Source organism: Haemorhous mexicanus, chromosome 3 (assembly GCF_027477595.1).
Source record: "Haemorhous mexicanus isolate bHaeMex1 chromosome 3, bHaeMex1.pri, whole genome shotgun sequence".
NCBI lineage: Eukaryota > Metazoa > Chordata > Aves > Passeriformes > Fringillidae > Haemorhous > Haemorhous mexicanus.
Window position 1 is genome coordinate 60,550,688 of NC_082343.1, and position 26,854 is coordinate 60,577,541.

General features: G+C 43.4%; 2 protein-coding genes across 15 annotated transcripts in view; one reads left to right on the plus strand and one right to left on the minus strand.

Moving 5' to 3' along the window:
* LOC132325113 (plasminogen-like) overlaps positions 1-26,854 on the minus strand; it is a 74,020-nt gene that overhangs the window by 28,274 nt on the left and 18,892 nt on the right. For 9 of the 11 annotated variants that reach the window (XM_059842018.1, XM_059842017.1, XM_059842014.1 and 6 more), the window contains 4 exons: positions 22,673-22,793; positions 22,423-22,541; positions 21,398-21,560; positions 20,708-20,838 (listed from right to left, as the gene is read on the minus strand). In XM_059842018.1, coding sequence (XP_059698001.1) covers positions 20,708-20,838; positions 21,398-21,560; positions 22,423-22,541; positions 22,673-22,793 — 534 coding nt within the window. The remainder of the gene's footprint in view (positions 1-20,707; positions 20,839-21,397; positions 21,561-22,422; positions 22,542-22,672; positions 22,794-26,854) is intronic. The other 2 variants (XM_059842021.1, XM_059842015.1) reach the window with 2 other exon arrangements.
* Positions 1-26,854, plus strand: part of AHI1 (Abelson helper integration site 1) — a 145,110-nt gene that overhangs the window by 3,492 nt on the left and 114,764 nt on the right. Inside the window, exons 1-3 of one of the 4 annotated variants that reach the window (XM_059842030.1) lie at positions 10,284-11,933; positions 13,537-13,608; positions 14,478-14,599. The gene's annotated coding sequence lies outside the window, so the exon portion shown is untranslated. Of the gene's footprint in view, positions 1-9,360; positions 9,555-10,283; positions 11,934-13,536; positions 13,609-14,477; positions 14,600-26,854 lie in introns of those variants that run through there. The other 3 variants (XM_059842031.1, XM_059842033.1, XM_059842034.1) reach the window with 3 other exon arrangements.

The following is a 26,854-nucleotide window of genomic DNA, read 5'->3' on the forward strand; positions in this document are numbered from 1 at the left end:
AGTTTTGAAGTGTAGTGCAGTTGTCTACAGGGTTAAGATACAGGAAAATAAAAAAATCCAGTGGAACCACATTTGAAAATGTGACAGAATAAGGACATACAGATCACCAAAGCAGAGCCAGACAGGTGAAATGAGAAGGATAGAACTTGTGTACCAAGGATCTCAGCGGAGTCCCATCGAATGATAAAGTGCTGTAGGGTCCAAGTTCTTGCATTCTATGACAATATATTGACACAGTCCTAGTAGGAATGACACAGTCCCAGTATTCAACTGTAAATATGAAAAATTATTTATATTTAGGCACATCAAAGACCGGAAAATGCAGGAAATCTTGCCAGAAGTATCACCTGAAAAGGTGCCTGAATTAGGACAGATGACTGATAGTCAATCAAGAATTCCCAGGCTGCTAGAGAATAGATAAAACTGCAACTGTTTTCTCAGCTGCAGAAAATAATGCAAGATATCCAGACTGTATTCTCACAAAAGCCAAAAAAACACCCCAAGTCACAGAACACCACCAAATAACTGTGAAATGAAGTCAGAGAAGATTCACATAATATTGCAAAGTGAAGGCCTGACAGTCTGTATCTCCTGAGAACATCCTATAGCAAGAGGATGGGCTGTTAACGAGTCACACAGATTTCTGGGCAAGACACCTGATTTCCAAATGCAATGCTCAATAACATCAAAATTGCTATTTTGGCAGTCACCCCAAGTCTAACCAAAGAGCACTGCGAGGTACAGTGACAAAAGTGTCTGAGAAGAGTAGCCTTTTTGAAACATTAAAATCAAGAACCTTTGGTTTACATGAATCAGCAGCAGCATTTCAGTGACGTGGGGCTGGTGGTGGGTTCCACACCTGTCCTGCTGTGATCTGTGCCTTACAGGCAGACTGTGCAAGGCCTCTGCAGGCAACAGCATCACCTAGGGGGGCAGATCCCCAGCAGGCACAGTTCAGCATCTGCTAGCAAAAGACAGTATCAAATTCCAGAAATTTCCATTAGACAGTGCCCACGGGACCCGCAGAATGTCTCACAGGAACCAAAAGAAACAGGAACAATTTTTGGGCCAGGCCATTTATTACAGAGAATTGGTGCCAATGTTTTTTTAAAGAACAGCACTTCTGGCAGAACTTTCAAAGCCAACAGTGCATGGGGGACAGAAAGCAAGTGCCAGATGGCAGCAAGCCTTGTGTGTGCTCTGGGAAATGGTGTGCTCAACAGGTTCTGAAAGCATCCACATTTACTGAGCACGAAGCTCAAGAAAAGCCCTTGGGGCTGTAGTACAACAGGAGAACGAGGCAGAGACACACTGAGGACTATACCTGAGCAAGGGGTGCTGGTTTTGAGTTCACAGTTCAGCTTTTTCTCTGATCTTGTCCCACTGGTTGATTAGTGAGGGAAATGGCAACATCAGGCTGCAGAAGTGGCTGTAGGCTGAAGCATGGTCCCCTGTGCCAGCCTGTTCAGATGATCACACAGGAAAAAGTAGAGGAAAGCCACCACCATTTCCAGCATTCCTTGGTTAGAGTACAAGGGTCTGGGGTACTGTGAGAAACTCCACACTAAGGGCCACATGCTTGGAAAAGGCAGCCTGTAGTAGACTGTGAAAAAAACTTTGCTGTTTACAGCATTTTAGCTTTGGGAGAACTGCCACCCACAAGAAGTTGGTAATACACAAGAAGAATAAAATCCGTGGGCATAACTGGTCTTGTACCTACTCTGGAGAGAACTTTGAGAAGGCAAATGTGGCTCAACAAAGTCAATGAGAATAAAGAACCTTCCTAAACTCTTTTCTGAGAAAGGACTGCTTACTTGCCCCCAGTGAATTAAGGGCACCCACTTCAGGAGTAGAAGACAAGTCGAGGACAGAACTAACAGTGAAATCTTTTCAGTTCAAAGACTTTCAGATCCCTGAGAAGCAGCCACAGAAATTCAGATTGCCAAATTAACACCTACAGGCATTTCTACTGCCAATATCCACATATTTGGGGTCCACCAGCTTTCCAGCATTGTTAGTCCTTATGACTTGCATGCAAAGCACCAGAAATTTAGCATGCAAGATGCAATCCTCTCAGGATGCAGAACATTTTGCACAATTGTTCCTAATTACTAAAGAAATTGATTATTGACTTTAACTTTTTGACCCTTCTTTTTCTTATCAACACAATATATGTAAAATTCTTCTCTCACTTTCCCCAACTCAGGCTTCAGCTTATGTCAAACAATCAGATCGTTTGCTCAGAATACCAAATACCAGAAACATGATTATATTTTGCTATCAAGAGAAAATAACCTACTGATCAGTTAAACAACTAACTGCTGCCAAAATATCACTGCACCTTTAGCACTCTCTAAGTTATCCAACCACAGATCTTGTTTCTATTTTCAGCACTCGAGTGACACCTCGAGGCTGTCCCTGCATGTGACAGATTTTACCTTCTGTTGAAAGCTAGGCTCTGAGAAGAACCTTGATCCATTCTTCATCATCCTGGAATTCCTGCAAGATTTTCAGAATGTATCTGGTATCTACAAACTGTTCACCTGTAACCCACAATCCGCCCCCTTAGCTCGTGTCCCTTTCTACTTCCCACACATGCCAAATGTAAGATGATGGAAAGCTTTCTCTGTACAAGCCCCTGCAACTGAAATATCAGGTGAACACAGGGAGCACATACTTTTGAAGCCATTGAAAAACCCCATACATACATGTTCCATATTTTTCAAAAGCCTTGCTTTTCTCCTTCCAGCAGATTAGGAATTGCACACTTGTCTCTGCTTACAAACAGGATGTGTTGTGCTTGGAGTATGCTTTCTTTCCTTTGGTTTGCTCCACAGGCCATCAAAGGACAGACAAAACTCATCCTGTTATTTTGGGGGCTGTACAGGTTCCCCTGCATTCTTTAGGTGCTGCTCCTGACTCGCATTGCTTTTGCAATAATGAGCAAAGTCCAAATTTTTTTTTTTTTATTTCACTGTCAGGAAATGGAAAAAAAATATTTGTGACACTGACACGGGAATACACATTGCAACATCTTTAGCTGTAATGGAAGTGTGTTTAGCAGCCTCAGAACCTGCTTAATATCAGCAGGTCATGTTTTGCACTGTGCAAAGTACATCAGAAGAACTGTAAGACACAGGACCTTGTAAGAAGTAACATGAGGAGAAAAAGTCTTCTTTAGATCAGCATGTCAACCCTTGGCTTGCAGCAGCTTTCTATCTGGAACATTCTTAACTCCAGAATAGTGATTTTTAACTAGTCCAGGATGAAAGGAACCAACCTAACATAGATTTGCTTTATCTATTATTTATGAGTAAGAACTGCAGTATTTTCATCCGTCTCTACCCCCCAAAAACCCAACTAAACAAGACAGCTAAAGAGGTCAGATTTATTCTCCCCTGACACAGAAAATGGCCTTGACCACTACTTGCTTGTAGAGCTCAGATGGCACAAACACCTCGTGTTTGTCAAAGGTGCAATGGTCACAGAAATCTTAGACATTCTTGTGAAACAAGTGTTCCTGGAAACTTGGCACAAGCTTTTGGAATAGAAAACCTGTTGATGTCTTGAGCCAGGCTTATTTAGAAGGCTTTATAGCCCATCACTGCTGGTCAAATTAGACAATATCAAATCTGCTTTCCATGTCAGTGACTAAAAATGACTGGTTTTGAGTTTGCCATAACTGAGCCTCTCAGCTGCCAAGAAGTTAGTCAGGAAGGACTATCTGGATTTCTGGTCCAATCTCTTGTTCAATGCAAGGCCAACCTGAAAGTGAGACCAGGTTGCTCAAGGCCATTATTTCATGGAGTCTGGGGTACTACGAAGGACAGAGAGATAAAAGAATGGAGATACACTAAGGATAAAGGGAAGCACACGAATGCTGAGCAGTTGGGTTTTGTTTGTGTCATGCCAAGGCAGCCCAGGACACCTGCCTAAGGCAATCTGAAATACCCCCACCTATCAGTGAGTGCATGCCAGCATTTGAGAAAGCAGAGGACAGGTGAGTACAAAAAGAGATACCAGTGACTGTCACTATCAACTCATGAGGAACAGGGAAGCCAGGTTTCAGAAGGCACATTGACAGAGTCGACGGGAGACAAGCACATCCGATGATGATCAACAAGTCTCAATTTATTGATTTTACATGCGTGTTCTTATAATAGTGATAATAAGGCTCATACATATTGCAAAACTAAAGCTCACTATTGGTTCGCTATAAAAGGTCAGCTCAGCTTTTGCTATCAGATACTCAGGATGCTTATGTTTTCTCCCCTCAGATACTCAGGATGCTTATGTTTTCTCCCCTCAGATACTCAGGATGCTTATGTTTTCTCCCCTCAGATACTCAGGATGCTTATGTTTTCTCCCCTCATTAGCTAGTCTCTGCTTCTGCATCCCGTTATCGTATAACTTCCTGCTCAAGGACACTCTGGCCCTGCCAAAGGCCCCCCATCAGAGGCCCATTGCTTTACCAGCTGTATTTTATCATGTCCCTTCTCTTCAAGCCACGTCTCCACAAAACTCTCCACACTTCCCCCGTTTTCTTTTTGAGCAAGAAGGTTTGTCTGCCAGGTTTTTTCTATCATTCGACTGACCATATTCTGAATGCAATTAAAAATACAAGGCAAAATAAGCAAAAGCATCAAAACTACACCCAGTATCCCTATAGCATATATTACAAGGTTCCTTAGCCATGGTCCAAGTCCCAAGCTTTTAAGCCATTCGTCAATTCCTAATCCTTCCTCTTCTTTGAGACTGTGAAGTCCCTGTTGTAATTCTTTTATTTTAGCATGAATTGATACAGAGTGGTCGGACAAATTCATGCAACACATACCTTCAAATTCTTCACATCCATGCCCGTGAGCTAAAAGCAAAAAATCTATAGCGGCCCTATTTTGTAAAACAGCATGATTAACACTTTGCACATCTGCAGTTAGCATATCTAGAATTTCTGACGTCTTATTCAATTCATCCTTGGCCCAACACCCCAATTGCTTTGCTAAGTTGATAGCTTTATTTGCAGCTCCTCCTGGCAAGATAGTAGAAACTATCACTTGTTTTAACTCACTCCAAAACTGTGGGATTCCTATCTGATTGCAGTCTAGGTCGTGCAAGCTGCGTCTCTGCCTGCTTGAATTTCGGCTCAATTGCATCAATAGAGACACATTGGGGTGAAACAATGACAATTTTCCCAAATAGCAAGGTCCTCCCTGTGGTTTGGCCGGCATACCATTCCAAGCTCTGTCTCCACAAATTAAAAATATCCCTGTGGGTAATTTCTTCGGGGCAGTGATATTACTGCCGTTGCATCGGCTATAAAGCTGCTTATGCACTATACCTGATTCCAGGGATGAATCTAGGGTAGCCCATTTCCCTCTATTCTGATTAAGATCCTGGGAGTTTAAGGGCTCAAAACTGATCCAATTGCCCTTTAAGGTGTTAGTCATACTGGCGTTTGCACTTCCAAAAAGATCCAAATCCTCAGGAGGAGAGTGCAAGGTGGTATTAAGTGACAGAATTATTTGACATTGACGGTAGCCATCATTTTGTGTAGGGTTTATAGGGTCTGTAACCGTCGAAAGGTTTTTGCACAAGGTTTGATTACCTATCAGACCACAAAACTCCTTGGGAGACCACACAGGCAGGCCCACTAAGCACGTACGAAAGGGGTTAGTAACTCCTCCTAAGCTAAGACAAAGCGATGATAGATTAGTTTGATTAGCAAGCGTTATCTATATATTGTCTCTTGGCTGATTAAAGTGCATTACTCCTACTACCCCAGCTATCACAGCACTAAGCAACACAACAAAAATAAGCTTCATTTTTCCCTCTTATTTTTCTTCTTTTTCCTTTTAATCTTCAGCGTTCCTAACCGTTGTAATTTTAAATCTTGTAATTTTCTTAAGCATTGATCCAATTCTTCATCGGGATCCCCCTTAATGGGCCCTACTACAGAATGCTGTGTTAAGGGCACCAACTTTCTACACCTTGCAGATGCAATATAGGACCTACTTTGAGCTTTAACCCTTTTTACAATATGATTTAATTCCCACTGATAATAAGCCAAAATCTTTTGTTCAGGCGCTTCAAAAAGATTTAAAGCCGAACCTATGTCCAATCTTGTTTGTTCTCCCAGCTCCCTTTGCCAGCTATCAAAACGATGGTCATACCAGCACGTATCACACCACAATTGCCGGATCAAGGACTGCTCTATCCAAAAGTTCTTACAGCAGCCCCCACACTACAATGCCACCCAAGCAGCACAACATGAACAATTACAATCAAGACAGTTCTGGCCCGCTGGGCCCCTTATGTAAAAAGATGACAGTGATTCAATAGCTTCAGTCAGCTCCTTAGTAGTCTGGCAGTGTGTCACAGCCCTGTCGATCGCCTTCGAGTGTCCCTTCAGCTGTATCAGTAGTGGCCGTAGGATCACTGGCAGCTTCTCCTCTAGTCGCTTCTTGTCCACTTCTGACAGATTGCTCACCAACTGCTGCATTGAGAACAGGTTTAGTCCACTTTGCGGGTACCCACACAGCTCCTGTATTGTGTGTATTCGAGCGGCATTTCTGGCACCAGATCTCTGTTGCTCGGCATTCCCGACACATGTGATTCATGCCTCTGCATCGGTAACATCTCATCCGATTTCCTGTCGGAGCCGGGGTAAGTGCAGCTGACGCTTGAAGGGGTGCAAGGGCAGCTAACACCTGATTCTGAGAAGCCTTTGCTTGTTCTTGTAACCCTAATCCCAGCTGATTGATAGCATGTACCAAACAGACTTGTGATCCTACCGGCATCTGTGCCATTTTTTCTAGTGCTTCTTCTATGGTCCAGTTTGCACCTAGTGTATTAATTACACTCCTTGTAGCTGAATTACAATTCTGAAGAGCACATTGTTTCAACAAAGCCCCTCTCATATACTCGGGTACCCCTGCCTTCTCAATCGCAGCAGCAGCTTTATCTATAAATGAACCGAACGATTCCTCCCGGCCCTGCTTAATTCCCATATACACAGGTACTCCTCCTGGTTCCTTCACTCTATCTATTGCTAATCTAACCAACCTCATTGCCTCTCGGCACTTGTCCGGTCCAATCAGAGCCTGTGCTTCAGTGTGAAGAAATGCTCCTAAATCCATAAGCTCATCCACAGTCACCCCATGGAGAGGGTCTCCTGGCTGCCGCTGTATCGCTACACACTCATTAACAAGCGCCTGCCAATGTGCATTAAATAAAAGTTGTTGATGCTGAGTGAAAATCAACTTCACTATCCCTCTGCAATCAGCAGGCAAAAGTACCTGAGTATTCCAAACATAATCCAACATCTGTCTTGCTGGTTCACTAGTTACCCCAAACTGACTAACAGTAGATCGCAATTGTGATAGCAATTTCCAATCGAGAGCAGTGATTGTTGCTAGTAATCCTCCACCAGCCTGTGCCTGGAAGGTCACCGGACATGCTAGCTGGGTTGCCGCACTAACTGCACCGTTATCCTCTCTCTCCAAGCCATCTTTTGCCAGCGCAGCCCAAGCCTCCCTTCGCTCCCTGGCAATGGCCTCCGCTAGGTCGCTTTCCGCCCCAGGGATCGGCTCATTACCCTGCGGGAATTCAGCAGTGGGTGGCCTTGGCTGTGGCCCCTGCTCTTTGGGGGGTGCAGAAGGCTCATAAGCAACCTCAGGACCAGCTCTGGTAGAAGGCGATGGTGGAGGCGGCAGGACCACCTTTGTGAACACAGGGGGTAAAGGAGTGGTCTGATCCTGATCACTCCCATAACTCCTATTCTTGGTGTGAGCAGCAGATACCTGCTCAGCTGCTTTCTTTTCTGCCTGATGCTGCAGAAGCTCATTGTGTACCACCCTCCAAAGCTTTCCCAACTTTCTAGCCGTCTTATCATCCTCTAATGTAGCCTCCCATAATAAATCCCCGAATTTTTGCCACTCTGTCAACTCATGTACAGTATGAGGATTTGCAAAAACTCCCTTGGCATACCCATATGCTAAAAGCCCCGGTAACTCCTTTTGTAAATCTATCTCCTTAACCTGCCGCTTTTGTAAAAAAGCGGTAAATAAATCATATACTGCTTGCCTTTCCATACCTAATTCGTCAGCGCTGTTGCAGCCCCTCAAGGTCTCGGCAGCACGTATCGGCCAGGCTCGTCTGTATGGACACCCAGGGCACGGCACGTCTTAACTCTTCTTTTTCGCGCTTTTTTGCCGTCCCGGCTGCTTCGAGACCCGACCCGGTCGTCGCTCGTCCGTGGTGTCTGGCAAGGATCACGTCGTAGGGGTCACCATTTGACGGAGTTGACGGGAGACAAGCACATCCGATGATGATCAACAAGTCTCAATTTATTGATTTTACATGCGTGTTCTTATAACAGCGATAATAAGGCTCATACATATTGCAAAACTAAAGCTCACTATTGGTTCGCTATAAAAGGTCAGCTCAGCTTTTGCTATCAGATGCTCAGGATGCTTATGTTTTCTCCCCTCATTAGCTAGTCTCTGCTTCTGCATCCCGTTATCGTATAACTTCCTGCTCAAGGACACTCTGGCCCTGCCAAAGGCCCCCCATCAGAGGCCCATTGCTTTACCAGCTGTATTTTATCATGTCCCTTCTCTTCAAGCCACGTCTCCACAAAACTCTCCACAGCACATTCTTTTGGAAGCCAGTGTAATTCATTGACAGAATTTGAGGGATGCAATGCTTGGGAACTGTGTCACAAGCTCAGGATCACAAGCATTTGCTCACCTCTAGTTTCTGAGAATTGCTGCCAACTGAGGCTAATTTTACGCAGTTTAATTTTACCCAACTTTACTTCTGAAACAAACTAACCACGTTCACTGAAAACCTTGCACTGATTTCTCAAACCTTCTAGCGTATGAGAGACCTTTGACATCTACAATTTTAATCAAATTTTACACAGAAAAAGTGAATTTGCAAGTTTTGGAATATGACAAATAAGCTTAAGTTTTTAGGTAATTATCCCTAAGAGGCGGAGGAAAAAAAAAACCAAAACACTACTTAAATCAACTCCTAAATCAGGCAAGAAATAAAAGTTTCTCCAGTACCTGCATAGCTCGCTATCTGTGCTGCGATTTGCAGAAAGCCTGTGTGCATTCCCAGCACCTGTCCCTTGCATTCCAAGCACCCGGCACTTGGCCTCCCGAGCCCCACAGAGCCCATCGCCCAGGGACTTCAATTCTTCCGCAAGCAGCTTTTGTTAGTCTGAACTCTGAGAGCTAACATGTACTTTCGACACTTTTCTCTAACAGCGGACCCGTGCGAGGGTTCCCGTCTCTAATGCTTTTTACCGGTTTTTGTTTGTTTGTTTGTTCGTTTTGTGTTTATTTCCTTACCCAGCGCTTCCCTCGCCCGCCGTTTCCTTGGGAGCCGCGATTGTTTTGGGCGGAACCACCGGCGCGGCGCTGAGGAGGGGGGAGCAGGGCCAAGGAAGAGCCCACTGGCGGAGGGAAGGGGGGAAGGCGGGGCGGCCGCAGCCGGGCCACGTCGCGGCCGCCACGGGAGCGGACGGGACCGGGTGAGCGATGGCGGGGGTGAGTGATGCCCTCGGCGGGGAGCGGGGCCGCGCCCCGGGCCGGGAACCGCCGGGCGGGTGCCGCCGCTCGTCGCAGTGCGCGGCCCCGGGGGCGGGTAGGGCTGGGTACCTCCTCCCTTCCGCTGTTCCCTCCCCCGGCTCCCCTTCCATCCCAGGGCTGGGCACGGCCGCAGCCGCTCGGGGGCCGCGCCGGGACCGCGGCCGGTGGCGCGCTCGGGAGGGGAGCGGGAGCAGGGCCGGGAGCGGGAGCGGGGCCGGGAGCGGGAGCCGGGGCGGGAGCGTGGTCGGGCTGGGCGGCGGCCAGCGCGGGCCGGGGAGCGCGGGCGGGCTCGGCGCGCTCCGGCGGGCAGGCGGGAGCGGGTGGCGCACCCGGCGAGCGTGGCCGGAGTGGCCCCGCCGGGAATGTGCCGGGCAGGCGGGAGCGGCGGCCTAGGGCGACCCGCGCGCTGTCACTGTCTGGTGCCGGCGCGGCGGCACGGGGCACTGCTGCGGGAAGCCCTAATCCCCAGATCGGTGTTGTTACGCGCCGCCTCCCCCTCGGCTTTTCACCAGCTGTGTAGTTCACTGGGGTGACATGCGTGGGCATTGCAGTGAACGCACAGCGCTTCTCCATGCCTGGCACCTTGAGCTCCAAAACGGGGATGCCTCCCTGCACTCGGAATGCCCACTTGGATGCACATCGCATCCTCGTTGAATAATTCCCTCGGCTCGTCCAGTTGTGGTGTGTGGTGGGAATGTTCCTTTATAGCTTTTAAATCTACCACTATTCTGGGCACAGCAGAATGTCACATTGGAAATTAAAATACCTAGGGTGGTCTCTTGCTGAGAACACTTTTTCATAATTAGTCTCTAAGATAAAGCAGAAACTTAATGCTTAATAAGCAATAAAATTCTTCTATATTTCCTTACATAGAACTGAAATCAGTGATTTTGCCATCAGAGTCTGTTCACAACTTTCTCTTGACTAAAGGTGCCAAATTTCTGGAGTAAAAACCTCAACCTGACAGTTCCTATGAAGCAAAAACTTTCTGATGCATTACTACTAGAAAACCGAGGGTCACATCAGCTTTCTAAAACACTTCCAAACTTTTATTAGTATGAGTGTGAAGTTTTTACAGGCACATCCAAACTGGTAGAAAACTATTGCACTTTAATTTGTTTTGACATAGGTGTTTACCTCATCTGTCAGTTTTCTGGACTTAAATACTGAATTTTCATTAATAAAACTAGATTGTTGTTTGATGTCAGATTGGTCAGTAGTGAAGAGGAACAGATTCATCTCCATGTAATTTTGCTGTATAATTCTGAGGTGAAACACTTTCACATCTCAGAGTAATGATCCCTACATGTAGGTAAATTAGAGATGTTCAAGTAAAACCCGAGTTTTCCCCCATGATCTAAAGGATGAGAAATAAACAAGGTGTTCCACTGGTTTTCAGTCATTGAAGTTTATGCTCACTTAATGCAACAAAAGGAAAATGAGGAATGTAGTTCAGGAAAATTCTAGAGTGTGCAATTATATTTTGTCAGCTCAGTTTCCCAAATGGTTATAATTGGGTAGGAAATTTTTCACTTCCCATTGCATAGTGCAAATTCTGTATGTTCTGCTCATTGTAGCATGGGTTTGATTTATATCTTTCATTAGTGGTCAGTAAACGTAGGTTTTGTTTATAGTGACCCTTGTGGCAGGTTTAGCATAAAATCCCTGTATTACAGATACAGAATATTGGAATGCAAGGGATATTGTAAAATACAGTGAAAAGAGGAAGAGTTTAATGTAGAATCACTTTATAAATACAAATAGAATATTGGAGAGGAGCAAACTAGGTTATTTTCAGGAAAGTCTAGTAATTGGAAGTCTAGGCTTTATGAATTTATATTGCTGTTTATTCCTGGTGGCTGGACTATGTCACTTTCGAGATAGGTGATTTTGTCGGTGTTGGATTGTGTTATATTTACTAGCATGGAAGAGATCCAATCTGATGAGCCAAAAATGCCTTTTACAAAATTAATGGTAACTGAGCTTACTCAGACTGGGACATGGTCGTTGCTGAACTTTGATACACAATCAAATCTCTCCTATTCTAAAGTGAGATTACACTAAGTAAACAGCCTTGTTCTTATCCTTGTTGATTAATGATCTATATTTACACAAGCCTGAGAGTTGCTTTAATGCAGCCTGTCAAAGAGCATGAAGCTCTAAATTGGAAATGCCTATTAAACAATAGCACTGTCATTAGAGGACTTTATCTCCTAGTTTTATTGCCACAACAGGGTAGAGACTGAATAAACAAGCAGTGATGCAGTCATTGGTGAATTTTATGAATTCTTCGTTTTACAGAGAGGGCTTGTAGATGCAAAGCGACCCCAGCCTTTGGTAAGATGTTTGTTCCATTATAATAAAAAATTATCTGTAAAATTTTATCTTAACCAACCCATAGGTTGGTTGGGTTTTTTGGTGGACTGATTTATTTAACCTTTGACCAGAAACTTATTTCTGTACTTAGAATAGGTATGCACTTATTTAATTTTGCTTTTGTGTACTATATTGTCTCTCATATTTTTTGCTTCAATTTTAAGAGCTCTTCAGTATTTAATTTCTTGTTTCTAATTAGTTTTTGAGGGCTTGTTGAAATCATTCAGCTAAATATAAGATAGTTTTCCATGTTTCTGTGGTTCTCAGTCAGCGATTAAAGTGATAGAATCTGCTGTATTTTTTGAACTTATTTAGTTTTCTGCTCTTCTAAATTATGTGTTTTCTAGCCACTTGTGAATTGACTACTTGGAAAGCAGCACTTAGTAACTGTAGTACTTTTAAAGTGCCCATTAGGTTTAACCAAGTAGAAATGGCAAAAGCAGTTTTATTTTTCAGTGGTTTCTCTTTTAATTTATTGTAAGAAGTGTTATTTTACTGGTTCAGTAGTGACAGTAAAGCTTTCCTGTGGGAGTCAGAACATATTTTAGATGGTGAAAATATTGCAATGTCATCAGTGTCATTTCAGGCATAGTTTGGATGAGTGTTAGGTGGTCAGAATGATGTGAGAATAATGCAACCACATATCCTGGCACTGTTTAATGCTGTGCCTTAATTTGTTAGGATCAGTGCAGTCTGGGTGTGCAGTGAATGTGGAGTTAGTGGTGTCTAACAGGAGCTGTTCCCTAGGGAGAACTCAGAGCTGTTACCTGGTGGGCCATGGGGGACACAGGTACCAGAGTTCTTGCATGGAAGGCTGCAGGGAACATCACACCTTCCTAGGAACCAACACTTCATTGGTTCTGCGGTTTACAAAACAGCTCTTTGGATTAAACTTTTTTGTAGAGCAGTCTGAATTTTCTTGATGAAAAGATAAACCTGTGTGATGTTTTTATTTGCCTTCAAGCTTTGTTTGGATTGCATTTGCAGGCTTTTTTCCACAACCAGGAGGGCCTAACAATTTTTTTTTTTCTTTAGAGAAATGAGTTTCATGTAGTTGCTTGTCTGCTCTGTAAAAATACAAATGCTTTATAGAAACATAAATATTTAGAGATTTGTAATAAAGTTAGATTTGCTGGCAGATACTAACCTTTGTATTGAAAACTATCAGCCAGCCTCCTCACTGATACTGTCAGGAGAGGAATCTGATTAGAATGGCTTCAACATAAATGGTTTCATGGGTCATTATTATTTAAATAAACTGTTAGATTTTTTTTAGAAGGCTGGAGGACTACAGTCCTGAATTATTTGGCTCCCACCCAGAAATAGCCAAATAGCTAATTCAATTACTGTAATGTTGGGGTTTTTTTCTCTCAAATAATAAGTATCAGAGCTATCAGAGCTGGGATTTGATAGCAGAAAATTTCTAATAATTTAGACAAATAGGGAACTACTTATTTCTAAATAAAATGCAGCCATCCCTAATACTAATTAGCACAGATTTAATTACTAACTTGAAGTCTATGGACCACTTATGCTAATGACAGTTGTTAAATACTTTAACTAGAATGGTGAATTCTGAGGAAGAAGCAGCTGTTGTGTTGAGCCACCTCTAACAGAGGACTGAAAATGCGAGCAGGTAAGGATACTTTGTGTTTGATTTCCTGTGTATATTTTATAGTTAGAACTAGGTGCAAATGATAGAAGTTATTTCTGTCCTATATAAATCCTTAATGCTCCATTGTCACCTTTTAGAGTTCATGATTACAGCCTGGTTTTCAAAGTGGTGTTATTTTTTTATTTAAAAAAATAATTCAGTGACTTTTACCAAAAGTTGTAATGACAGTGGTAAATATGCTGTAGCTGAAGATTCAACAGCCTTTTTCAGTGGTGTTCCAGGTTGCATTTTGAATTCTTAGTTACAGCTTAAGCATTACCTGAGGGGAACTAGAACAGCTGCTGCTTCAGGGGTTGAAATGCTGCTGATGGCAGTATCATGATTCATAGAAAGGCGAGAGTGCCAGCTCCTGGCTCTTACAGGTCTGTCTCAGGATAGTGCTGCTCTGGTTTCCAGATCCAGTAAGAGCCCAGATCTGCTGCTTCTGCTGGAAGACGGTGTGTCACCTCTGCTCATAAACAGGGAGGGCAGTAATCTGTCCTCTGGTTTGGCTAGCCCAAGTTTTGTGCTGATCCTCTGTGTGCTCTTCAAAATGTGCTTTCTTCAGGAGACAGGGTAGATGGTGCTGACTTCAGCAACAAGTGAAAGACTGGTGTGTGTGTGTGTGTGTGTGTGTGTGTGTGTGTGTGTGTGTGTGTCTGTGCAAAGCTGCTGAGTTATCCTTGCATGGGTTATGTTGCCAGTGGAAATTCTTAACAAAGTGAATTTCTTGGTAAACTTTCCCTGATAAATAATTCTCATCCTTTGCAATTTCAGAGCATGACTGTTCACCTTTTTTAGCAATGGTGATTAATGAGATAGCAAATCATACTCTTGATTTCTTTTTGCAGTTGAAAGTGAGGCGAAGGCAAAAACCAAAGTTCGCTTTGAGGAAATCTTCAGACGCCATGCTGCCCTAGCAGACACAAAGAAACCAAAGAAAAAGAAGTTTGACTCTCAAGAGAGTATTGTGGTGAGTTACAGCACATGCAGGCTTTGGTACCTTCCTTAACTCCTTAACAGAAAAAAGATCAGGAAAATATATTGCAGACAGGAGATGTAAGCATTTAAAAAAAAAATGAAGTGTAAAGTATGTGTCTGCACATACCCCTTGTTTTGGTGTGGCTTTTATTTTCTTCTTTGTGTACCAGCAAAGTATCCTTGTAGCTTGGAGGTATGGCAAAATGATGTAGACTATAATAGTAGTGAAAAGAAGTGTCACATGCAGGCATGCACTTGTTTAATGTCCACCAGTGCTTGCTTTGCCATACCCATTTTTCATTAAATTTTTCACATTTTTCATACAATTTTCATGCAGTTTTTCATAAAATGTTTCCAATTCAGTACTGACTTTCCTGGGAGTTAATTAGATGTTCGAGGGCTAGTAGAATGACCTCTGTGAAAGTATTTAATTTTGAGAGTACTACATCTGTGTGATATGGGCATATCTGTCTAATACAGCTGTGAATTAAGAACTGATGAAAAAACATAATAATATTAGAGACAGTAATTAATTATTCCATTTTCTACTTTTTCTAATCTCAGTAATCAGTGAATTTCTACATGTGCTGAGCTTTGTGTCTTGAGTGGTTCCTTGTTCACATGTCAACTTTTTTTTGAAGATTTTGACCTTAGCTTGTGACTTGCAGCTTAGGAAGGATTCTACCACCCTGACTTTATAGTTAGATGACATTTTTGTTTGTGGTGTCACTAAAGGAGCCTCAGAAATCCCTCTGAGTTGTGGTTCATATTGTAATCTTTTTCCTGAAGCGGAGAAGAAAAGTTCAATATGTACTTCTCCTATATATACCTGATTATTGACTTAGAAGATTTGGAATTTGGAAAGAATGTAGATTGTTTAGAAGACAAATGTTCTGGTTTTTTATTTTCCTCCTGATAGCTTTTATATTTTTAGTCATTTTTCTTACAATTGTGTCCATATCAGATTCTGGAAATGAATGTTCCTTCATTAATACTCATTTAAGACAAATGGGTGGTATTTCATGTAATATCATAAGTGTTAGATGTAGTTATATATAGAAGAGATAGATCAGACTTAGTATTGCTAAATATTTGGTCTTAGGTTGACAATTTGAAGTTGGATTTTGTATGGACTTCTAAAAAATTTATATTCCTTGATGTATTTGCTATTTAGTCAATAGTCTATAGAAAGAATCAACTTGATGTCTAAAAATAGTACAGAGAGTTAGAAGGTGGAGTTTTTTACTCATTTACAGGCAAATATGTGGATAAAAGACTAAGTTCTTTCTCAGTTAAGTTTACATTTTTATGAAATGTGAGTTTTTAATTCTGTAATATATAGATATTTTTGAACACATAATTGTACGTTCATATGCAACTACATATTACTTGTAAATATTTTAAGCTTGCTTTGGTTTTAGAATTGGTTTCCATTCCAGAAGTCTCTGATGTGAAACATTAGTGTTGTGGAGTTTTGTAGAAACACTTAAAGTCACAGTGATCGGAATCAAAACTCAGTGGTATGCAAGCAAATTAAGAAGCATTTTTAGGATCAGGGTGGAAGCTCAGATTTCTGGCTTTGTTGAAGCTATAAGTATTACAAATTAAACCACTTAAAAATTAAGGATTTGAAGAGAGCTTGTATTGAAACATATTACTGACCACTTGGAGTATTTCCTTAAAGTGTGACAAAGTTGCAGGAGTTCAGGTTGGTATTTTCCATGCTGGTTGCATTCAAGTAGAAATTTCTGTAAAAGCTTCAGCAAATAAACAGTAATTTCTCTGTAAAAAATAAATGTGTGTGGAAGTGAAAGAGTAGGTAGATGGAGGGGCTTGGCTGGTTTTGTTCCTGTTTTTCTCAAGTTCATATGATTTAACAGTACAAAGTTTCACATATCTTGAAATAATGTGAAATTTGTCAGTGATGGTTGGCTTCACATCATGCACTTGCCATAAATGGTCTCCCAGCTTTGATCAAAAACAGGTCATGGTTCAGAGCCTATTTCCACTTGAAGTGTTCCAGTCTGTTTCCTTTGCCTTTGTCTTTGCTCTAGACTTTTTTAAAGATTAATAAGACTTTTTCCCTTATAGTCCACTATTTCTTTGAAACCTGAGTTCTGGAGCTGTGTGACAATCATACCTGAAAGGTTGTGGCCGTGACACTGGGATTTGCAGGCCGTGCCTGGTAAAATCCAAGGTGTAGGAGAAGTCTCATTGGCAAGGTATCAAAAAGCATTGTGCAAATTGAGGGACCAGACGGAAAATTGGCCTGTGTCATGTACCCTGTGATTGCTGGGAAGCCTCGCTCGTCTCTCTCAGTTTGGGGGTCGAGGCTTCGGTTGGAGCGGTAGGAGAAGCCGCAGGAGGGGAGATTTTCTCTGGCTGTCTTTTCAAATCCCTGTTTACCACTTCTTTCCAAATCACAAGGAACACAGGAAAAAATTGAGACACTGTCCCATCTCCCTGTTCTGCTTTTGCTGTTAACAAGGCTCCAATTTTGTCCTAGGCAGAGACAGAATTAACATTCTGCTGAGTAAACTGAGGGAAATGAAAAGATATCCAGTGATCAAACCATTTCAAAACTGCTTTGGAAACCATAACGTTTCCACTACTTAGGGTATCTAAAACTAGGATATAAACGCTTCTCTGTGTTGCAGAAAACTTTGCACCCATTCTGATGTTAAAGAATGGCTGCCAAAGTTACACAGAGCTGCTCAGGAGTCCCAAGAGTTAGAGCTCTTGGGCTCCTCCCCTGCACCATACTGCATGCACTTTGTCTTTATCCCACTTTCCAACACCAAACCTTTTAACAACATAGTACAGTATCAAGCGGAATTCACTGCCAAAAGGTGGTGTAAGGTTTGAAGCCATGTTGCAGCCCATAATCTGTACCATTCACATCCCAAAAGCCTCCCTAAAGATTTGTTTTTAATTTGTGGGGATTGGGCATAGGCAGGAATCCCTTCTTGGCTTTTAGGAGGGCCATGTACCATCGGGCCGTTGTCCCTGTTGACACCCAACCAAAGCATGACTGGCGAATGGACTCGAAAGAACAATTCAGTTGGCAAAATTCAAAAGAGAAGCAATTTGGACCCAATCTGTGATGCAGAAATTTTCCACTGGGCCAAGTCAAAAAGAGTTGCTGTATCCCTGTTCCTTCCATGGGTTGCAGAAGCCAAAGCTCTAAGTGAATTGGGCCACCTGGAGTGCTGGGTACTCAAACAGGCAAACTCGACATCCACGGCCATCAGCTCCCTCCTAGATGATGAGGAGATTACCAGGCAGGCCACACTCCAAAATCGTGTGGCCGTAGCTTTCCTCCTCCTGCTGCTGCACGGACACAAGTGCCAGGAATTTGAAGGACTGTGCTGCTTGAACCTAGTATCAAAAGCACCCAACGTCCACGCGGCTCTCCGAGAAGGAATCCAAGGACTGGTTCAGCAGACTGTTCAAGGACTCGGGGTGGTGCACTTCTATAATTAGGACAGTTCTGTTCTTTTTCTAGTCATGTTAGCGTTCAGGATTCTATGTCACATACTTTTAAAGGCTATCAGTGGTTTAGTCTCCACTACCTTAAAAGTCAACCGCACAGAGATTGTGGACCTAAAGCAAATTGACAGGCCCGCGAATCATGAGTGGTGGACAGATTCATAATCTGCAGCAGAAATAGTCTGATGCATTTCCTTCTATTTTTTTTTTTTTTTTTTACAAAAAAGGGGGAGGTGGTGTATTGCACTAAATAGTTTATTTAGTTGTTGTTTTGCACTGGGTGATTTGACATTTGCAGAGAGTAGTCCTTATATCACACGAAATAGTTTATGTTATGTCACGTGGATTGTTATTCCCTTCTCCCATCACATGGTCTCTCCCTCATCGACCCCTCTGCCCTATACCCCCTGGTGGTCTGTCCCCTGGTTACCCCTCCCCTCACCCCTCCTCAATGATATCCCATTGGCTGTGGTCCACTTCCCCTGCCCCCATTCCCTAGGGTATAAATGTCCCCTGCAATAAGAGAAGGGGCTCTTTTCTACCTGGGGGGTTGTCAGAGTCTGAGGTGTCCTTTCTCAATCCAAGCTTTCTTAATGTTCAAGGTCTATATGTACTCCTTCAAAATCTATCCTCCTTCCAACAACTCTATAGTTGTTGCCAGTTTAAGGCTTGGCTCTGGTTCTTCTCTCAATATCATTGTCTCAAATCTGATTAAAATGCACCTACATTGGTATGAATGCTCTGAAGAAAGCAAAGAACACTCATATTGCTGTTTCATTCAAAGATGGCAATGCAGATTTGAAGAAATCCTTTTAATCTCTATCTAAATGGATCTGATCTTGGAAAACAGGACTTGAGAATATTGTGAGCAACTGTTCCTGGTACAAAAACAGTCATTCTGTAAGTTTTTCACAAGAAAATGACAAAACAGAAGTGTCTTTCATCTGCCCCACTGGCACTCCTCACTGTTGTCTTGTGACAAGGATGTGACTTGTCAAGGCATTATGTTTGACAGGATCCTTGTAAACTGTTGATTTATCCTTTTGTGCCTTTCCTTCTTTCCTCTTTCCCCTCACTGATGCACACAGTATCTAAATCTCTCTCTAGTGCTAATCTTGTGGTGTTTGTTCTCATTTATTTGATCACTGTGAGGATCACCCATAGGTGGAAGTTTATCAGATCTTATTTCAGAGTCAGGGTACATTGGTTAGCACAGTGGTTAAAATATAAACAACAGTAGGAGGCTTTTTAAATAGAAGTTGACCCTTGAAATTGGGTTTACTGTAAGTTCAGAAAAATACATCCACAAAACTAATTGCAAACAATGTCAGGAAAAAAGAGCAGAATATCTTGAATAAATTCCCTTAAACATAAATTCTCTACATTTCAGAATCAGGAAACATCAGAAGACAGACACTGATCTGATACCACTGATATCACGTACTTGCTCAGAGGAAAGAATCAAAGGAAAGATTTTGTTATGTTTAAATATCTTCAAAGGAAGGGAAAATTTTAAAAGGCATCTCTAAGGTATTGCACATGCACAAGACTGGGATGAGCATGAAGTAAAGGAGTTCATGTTATTGCTCCAAAGAGTAATGCCATGACACAGAGCTATGAGCAGCTGGGATATAAGGAAGATGTTTTTACTTTCTTTTCAAACACCAAGAGAAAAAGTAACAAAAGTGAGACTTGATGCACAGAGCCAGAGGGAACTTTGGGCAACAACCCCAGATGGATAATGTGGATGGCTTCTAACAGCAGATGCTGCTGACCGTAAGGTAGGGAGGAGTTTGGGAGGAGGAAAGGTAGCCAAGTTAAAAATAAATTCTGTCCTTGCTCTGCACATGAAAGAACACAGAGGGCAGAAGATCTGGTATCTTAACACTTTGACATTGCTACATGAGCATAGCAAGACAACAGAAAACAAGAAGCCAGAGTATTTCATTGACCACCACAGCATGCTCTCTGTAACAGAATCCTTCACAGAAAGTAGTTCAAAAGGAAGATTTCAAAAGATGCTTGCAAAAATTTTATTATATCCTAGATTAAAAGCAATTGTACTTGATTTTACTGTCACACATGGGGATTTATTTCAGATAACAAGCCAAAGAGTTAACATACGAATCAAAATTTTTTCAGGATGGGGGCTGCCCGTGTCTTTGCCATACACCTGTGTGTGGAACAAGACTACCTTGTGTAAGGAGAGTTTTCTTCTCATTGTTTTCTAAGGAGTCTTGGTTCAATGCTCCTAATTTATCTAATGTTTTTGCTACAGATTTGGTTTTTGAGGAACTGGCATGTAAAGCTAACTAACTTTTCCATGGAGCATTTAAAAATACATTGGTGGAAGTAACCACCACTGGGCAAAATGAAAAGACTTCTTTTACTGCAAAATTTCCTGATCTGAGGCAGCAGCTGACTTAAAACCTTCTGCACTTGGCTGCCAGACTGAACACACCAGCCTGGGCTCCACATCAGACCCAGGAGCTCAGCTAGACACAATGGCAATGCCAACAGTGACAGCAGCAATGCAACTGAGCAGAGTCACACGAGATTTTTCAAAATAAACCATGATGACCCTTCACTTCCACTTGTCTCCTGCTCTTACCAGGGGCCTCTGGCTTGGCACTGTCACAGGAGGGGATGTTGCAATATTCCCACCGGGCAGTTGTGTTGGTGGTGTAACACCATGGCCTCTTCTCACCATCAGGGTTTCTGCAGTAGTTTTCATCTAGGCCCCTAGAACAGAAAACTTAGCTGATAAAAGTCTCTCTTGGAAGTCTACTAAAAGTTATGAACAAATGGAGAATCTCTTGCTGCCTAGTTAAAGGTATTAACTGATGCCATTAGTTACATGAATAATTGTAATTCACTGGTGTTTTGGATGTGCTAAACCAGATACCTGCAGGACTGAAGGATGAATTAAGAGACTGTAATACTCTGAAGTCAAGAGTAGCAGAGCAGAGAGAATCTAGGGTGAAAAAATCTAGCCCCAAGCAAATATCATAGCTGTACCCTTCTTACTCCACATGGTTTCATCTGAGCAAGCATACAGTAAAAGGATGAAATGAGGAGGGAAAGAGTCAGCCAAGAAGAGCTTGAAAGTCAGGAGACACCTGTATTCAAGAAGAAAGAAGTCACTAAAAATAAATGTATGAAAGAAATGAAAATATGAGATCCAGCAGGTGATGAATGCTGGTGTAACTGAAGGACTTTGCAATACAGATCAAGAAAACGGAAGTAATTTTGAGACTTGGTGTTTCTCTTGGACACGGAGTAACAGAGGGGTTTCACTTACTGGCAGGGATAGTTTTCAGGAGTTCGAGCATGTCCGTGGGGAGACTGAGAGCTCCAGTGCTGGCAGGTATTTCCTGATTCAGTAACAGATATTGTGCCTCGGTAGTCTTCTCCTCTCCCTGAGAGACACTGGCGTCCTGGTGCAGGAGGTGGTGGGGGTGTTGCTGTTATAGAAAAAGGAACTGAAATTATTCTGTGCCTCCTAGATATAGTAAAAAACTAAACCAACAAACCACTGTGATCTTTATAATCAAGTGGGCTTTTTAGATTTCTTTGCAGGTAAGTTCTAAATATCAAAATATTTGAAAAGTCCAAAAGGCCAATAAGAGATCTAAAGATATCTTTCTTAACTTTCTCCCATTTGAGTTCTTCACAAGCAGTCAGGCTGCCAGAAGGGCATTTGCATCTGCCCCTTTCCATCAGCCAGGATACAAGACAGGCCCCAAAAGTCAGGATATGAAAATTCTAGCAGCCTCATCAGAACACAGCTGGAAAGTGAGCAAGTGGTAATACTGTGAAGGAAACTGGGGTGACAGTGTCTGGCCCATCAGTGACACAGACAGGTGCACGTGTAAAATAGACATACTCTGACTGGTGAGAGACAGCAAGGATGAGGTCTAGTGAGAAGTCCCAAGAGAAAGTGTAATGGCAAGGACAGGCCTTTAGGGGAAAAGAAAACTGAAATGTGGAGAATTCATTTGGAAGAGCAAAGCAAAAGCCAAAGTATTTTCAGGAAGAGTGAGCCTTCTTGGAATCAAAACATGAGCAACAGAAGAAACAGCAGAAATGCCTGGTCATAGGAAAAGACATCAAGGAAGGGAGATGTGCTCCAGACAAAACCATTAGAAATGCCTTTGACAAAATGCCTAGCCTCAATAAAGCTATCAGAAGTTCATTTTAAAGTGATTAATTTTTTTCTTTCCAATAAAATTCAGGTGTCTGTTATACTTTATCTTTGGGGCCTCTTTTGTTTGTTCTAGATCCTCACAGCACTCTGACTGGAAGAAGCCTAGAAGCCAGACTCACTGCAACGAGGAATGTCACAATATTCCCAGCGTGTAGTTGGACTGGTAGTGAAACACCAGGGCCGAGGTTCTCCATCAGGATTACGACAATAATTATTTCTCAGATCCTTGTCTGGAAAACTGAACCAGAAAAATAAGATCTTTAGGTTTTAAGATACACTTCCAATAGCTGTAACAATTCTCCTGTCTGGTGCAGGGTGGTCTTCAGCCCACCACTGGTGATAAAGAGACTATCACAGAACCTGACTTACTTTTCGGGACGGTATCCATGGGAGTGAGGTTTCTGGGAGTCCCAGCGCTGGCACTCAAGCCCAGACGTTGTTGTTGCAACTACTCCATGGTAGTTTTCTCCACTGCAGTGCATGCACTCTACTGTAGGAACAAGGCAGAGTAAGGACATGTGAGATGGGGCAGTAAGTATATAGTGCCGCTTTTCCTTTTTTTCTGGCTTTTCGCTTTGCTCTTGCTTTTTGCTTCTGCTCATTAGTTAGTTTAGCTAAGCTGTCCAGATTATTTTCCTGGTCTGTTTCTCCTTTCCTTTTTTTGGACCTACTCAAACCTGCTCCAAACTGGGACCTGGGAAACACTGAGTGTTTGCACTCTGGGGCTGCAGCAGCTGGCCAAGTACCAGAGGGACTGATAACAGAGCAACCATCCCCAGGGGAGACTTTCTGAATTTGTCATCTTTTTCAGAGCCGTGAAAGGGTGTTGTCATCTGGTCTTGTTAATTTTGTTTGCTGTGGGGTCATGTGCCTGTTAAATAAATAGATTCTTTCCACTTCTCTCTGAGGAATCCTTCCGGAACCGGTTCGGGGCTGGGGCCATGTGAGTTTGCTTTCTGGAGGGGCCCTCTTTTGGAGGTTTTCTCCCAAATTTGCCCTAAACCAGGACAAAATTTGGCACCCAACACGTGGGGCTTGAGAGAGAGTGGAAAAAACCCTGTTTTGAGTGCATTTTGGTTGCCGTTACTCTGTGTTCATATAAAGCAGTTAATAGCCATGCTTTTTGAATTCATAATGTCTCTTGGGGTGAAGGCTTGCATGCATTTCTGGTCCCTTGGTTTTTTTGAGATCTTAATACCTCTATGGTCCCTAGGTTTATTTTCCTATCCAGAAATAGCTCTCGTTCTGTCCCTAATATGTAGCTTTTACAGCAGAGGGGCAGTGACCAGAATAGCTATCCTGCTGGGCTTGGTGGTAATGATTTGTAAGAAGTTTATAAACATGCTGGGGTCTGTTCCACGTATGAATGTTCATGGCCAAGGTTATGCACCCAGTTTGTTAGAGGAGGAGCAGGTGATGAGGCTTTTCAGCCTTTCCTTCTTCTCCTCTGAATCTGTTACATCACTATTGGAGAATGTTCAGTTTCCCCTGAATGTTAAAGAAACCATCTTTCTGGTATTCAGTCTGGTAAGCTTCCTCTATACAGTCTGCAGCTTCTCTAGAATGAGGTCTGAGATTTCTAGACGGGCTGATGAGACACCTGACTCAGGAGTAGACCCAGGTGTGGAAAAACCTGAGCGGTGTGGGAAATGGGAGGATATGGGCCAAATCCTGAGGGAATTCTCTGACCCTATAGTCTGGGATTTTCCCCATGAACAAATTCAGAACCCAGCTGAGGTGGGGAAATATCTGAAGGAGAAGTACCAGAATGACCCTAAGGAGAAAAAGATCATTGCAGTGAGCTGGGCCTTGGCCTATGCTTATAGCACACTGCTAATACTGTCAGGCAGCAGACAGAGGCAGGGGAGCAGGGAGATAAATCAGCAGCTATCCCGGTCTCTCAGGCTGCAGCCAACACCCCAGGCTCGAAGCCAGCAGCCAAACTAGATAGTGAGCCTAAGCCAGCAGCTAAACCAGACAATAAGCTTCAACCAATGGCTGTTGCTACCAGCACGAGAAGTGGAAAATGCACAGACAAGACCAGTCGACCAGTGGATGATGATGATGATGATGATGATGATGATGCAGGAGAAGGTCCCTCAATGCCTCCTGACATAAAATCAGGAGTCAAAGCAGCAGGTGCAAGATGAGAAGCCAATATTGAGTCCTTTTTCCTGAAGGACCTTCATGGCCTAAGGAAGGATTACACTCGACAACCTGATGAATCCATAATTAGTTGGTTATTCCGTCTTTGGGATGCTGCAGTCGAGGCTACAATTCTGGATGGCACTGAAGCGAGGCATTTGGGATCCTTGTCACATGATCCTGTCATCGACCAAGGAATGATGAGGGGAGGTAACCCTCACAGCTTCTGGGCACGGGTCTTGGAAAGATACCTGTGTGCAGATGATCTTTATATGCTGCAAACAGAGTGGAAGACCATAGAGCAAGGGATCCAACGCTTGAGAGAAATGGCAGTGGCAGAGATTGTCTTCTCTGATGACGTAACAAATAGGAATCCAGACTTGGTACCATGCACATCTGTGGTGTGGTGGAAACTTGTACGACTCAGGCCACATGAATATGCTTCTGCCTTAGCCATAATGAAGTGGGATGAGAGGGATGAGACCGTGCTGGATATGGCAAAGAAGCTCGGAGCATATGGAGACGCTGTGCATGGCTCAACACATGCCAGAATCGCAGCAGTGGAAACTCGTCTGCAAAAGTTAGAGGATAAGGTAGAGGAGAATCACAAGAAGCTCAGAGAGGAGATTAAAGAAGACCTTCTCCAAATCTCAGCAGTACAGATCAGAGGTTCTAAAGCCCAATGCAGATGTTCCCCAGATGCAGAGAGAAGGTACACCCCACAAACTGAGCTGTGGTTCTTCCTGTGTGATTGCGGAGAAAACATGAGGAGATGGGATGGGAAATCTACTGCTGCTCTGGCACAACGGGTGTGTGAGTTGAAGGACAGGGCTCAGAGAGGGAGTTTCACCAAAAGGAAAGCAGCTTCAGTTGCCCGTAGCCGAACTGCCAGGTGTGATGATAATGATGACATGTCCGATCCCCTTGAAGGAACCTCCAAGACATGCCCAGGGAAAGAAGGATAACCAGGCTTAGAGGGGCCCTGCCTCTAGCCATGTAGAGGCTAGGGGAAACCATGTTTTTTGGACTGTGTGGATTCGTTGGCCTGGCATATCGGAACCACAAGAGTATAAATCTTTGTGCCATGCACAAAGTATAAATCATGTGCGCCATGCACATTAATTCCATCGCGACATGTGGGGACAGAATCTGTTCTATTGCTGGTGTGACAGGGGGATCCCAGGATTTCACTTTGGTGGAAGCTGATGTGAGCCTTACTGGAAATGAGTGGAAGAAACATCCAATTGTGACTGGCCCGGAGGCCCCATGTATTTTGGGCATAGGCTACCCCTGAAGTGGGTATTTCAAAGACCCAAAAGGACTCAGGTGGGCATTTGGGATAGCAGCTGTAGTGACAGAGGGCATCCAGCAATTGAACACCTTGCCTGGACTGTCTGAGAATCCATCTGCAGTAGGACTTCTGAAGGGAGAAGAGCAACAGGTGCCAATTGCCACTTCCACAGTGCATTGTCAACAGCATAGAACCATTCAAGATGCTGTGATTCCCATCCATAAGTTGATCTGAGAGCTGGAGAGCCAAGGGGTGGTCAGCAAGACCCACTCACCCTTCAACAGCCCTATTTGGCCTGTGCGTAAATCTGAAGGAGAATGGACATTGACTGTGGACTACCGTGCATTGAATGAAGTGACTCCACCTCTAAGCGTTGCCCTGCCAGACATATTAGAGCTCCAGTACGAGCTGGAGTCCAAGGCAGCAAAGTGGTATGCCACTGTTGACATTGCCAATGCATTTTTCTCCATTCCTCTGGCAGCAGAATGCAGGCCTCAGTTTGCTTTCACCTGGAGGGGAGTGCAGTATACCTGGAACCGACTGCCCCAGGGGTGGAAGCACAGTCCTACCATCTGCCGTGGACTGATCCAGACTGCACTGGAAAAGGGTGAGGCTCCAGAACACCTACAGTATATTGATGACATCATTGTATGAGGGAACACAGCTGCAGAAGTGTTTGAGAAAGGAAAGAAAATCATCCAAATCCTCGTGGGAGTTGGTTTTGCCATTAAAAAGAGCAAAGTAAAGGCACCAGCTTGTGAGATTCAGTTCCTAGGAGTGAAGTGGCAAGATGGACAGCATCAGATCCCTACAGATGTCATCAACAAGATCACAGCTATGTCTCCACTGACCAATAAGAAGGAGACACAAGCTTTCCTATGTGCCATAGGCTTTTGGAGAATGCACATTCCAGGGTACAGTCAGATTGTGAGCCCCCTTTACCTGGTCACCCGCTAGAAGAACAATTTCCACTGGGGCCCTGAGCAGCAACAAACCTTTGCCCAGATCAAGCAGGAAATAGCCCATGCAGTAGCCCTTGGCCCGGTCAGGACAGGACCAGATGTGAAGAACATGCTCTACTCTGCAGCCGGGAACCATGGCTTGTCCTGGAGCCT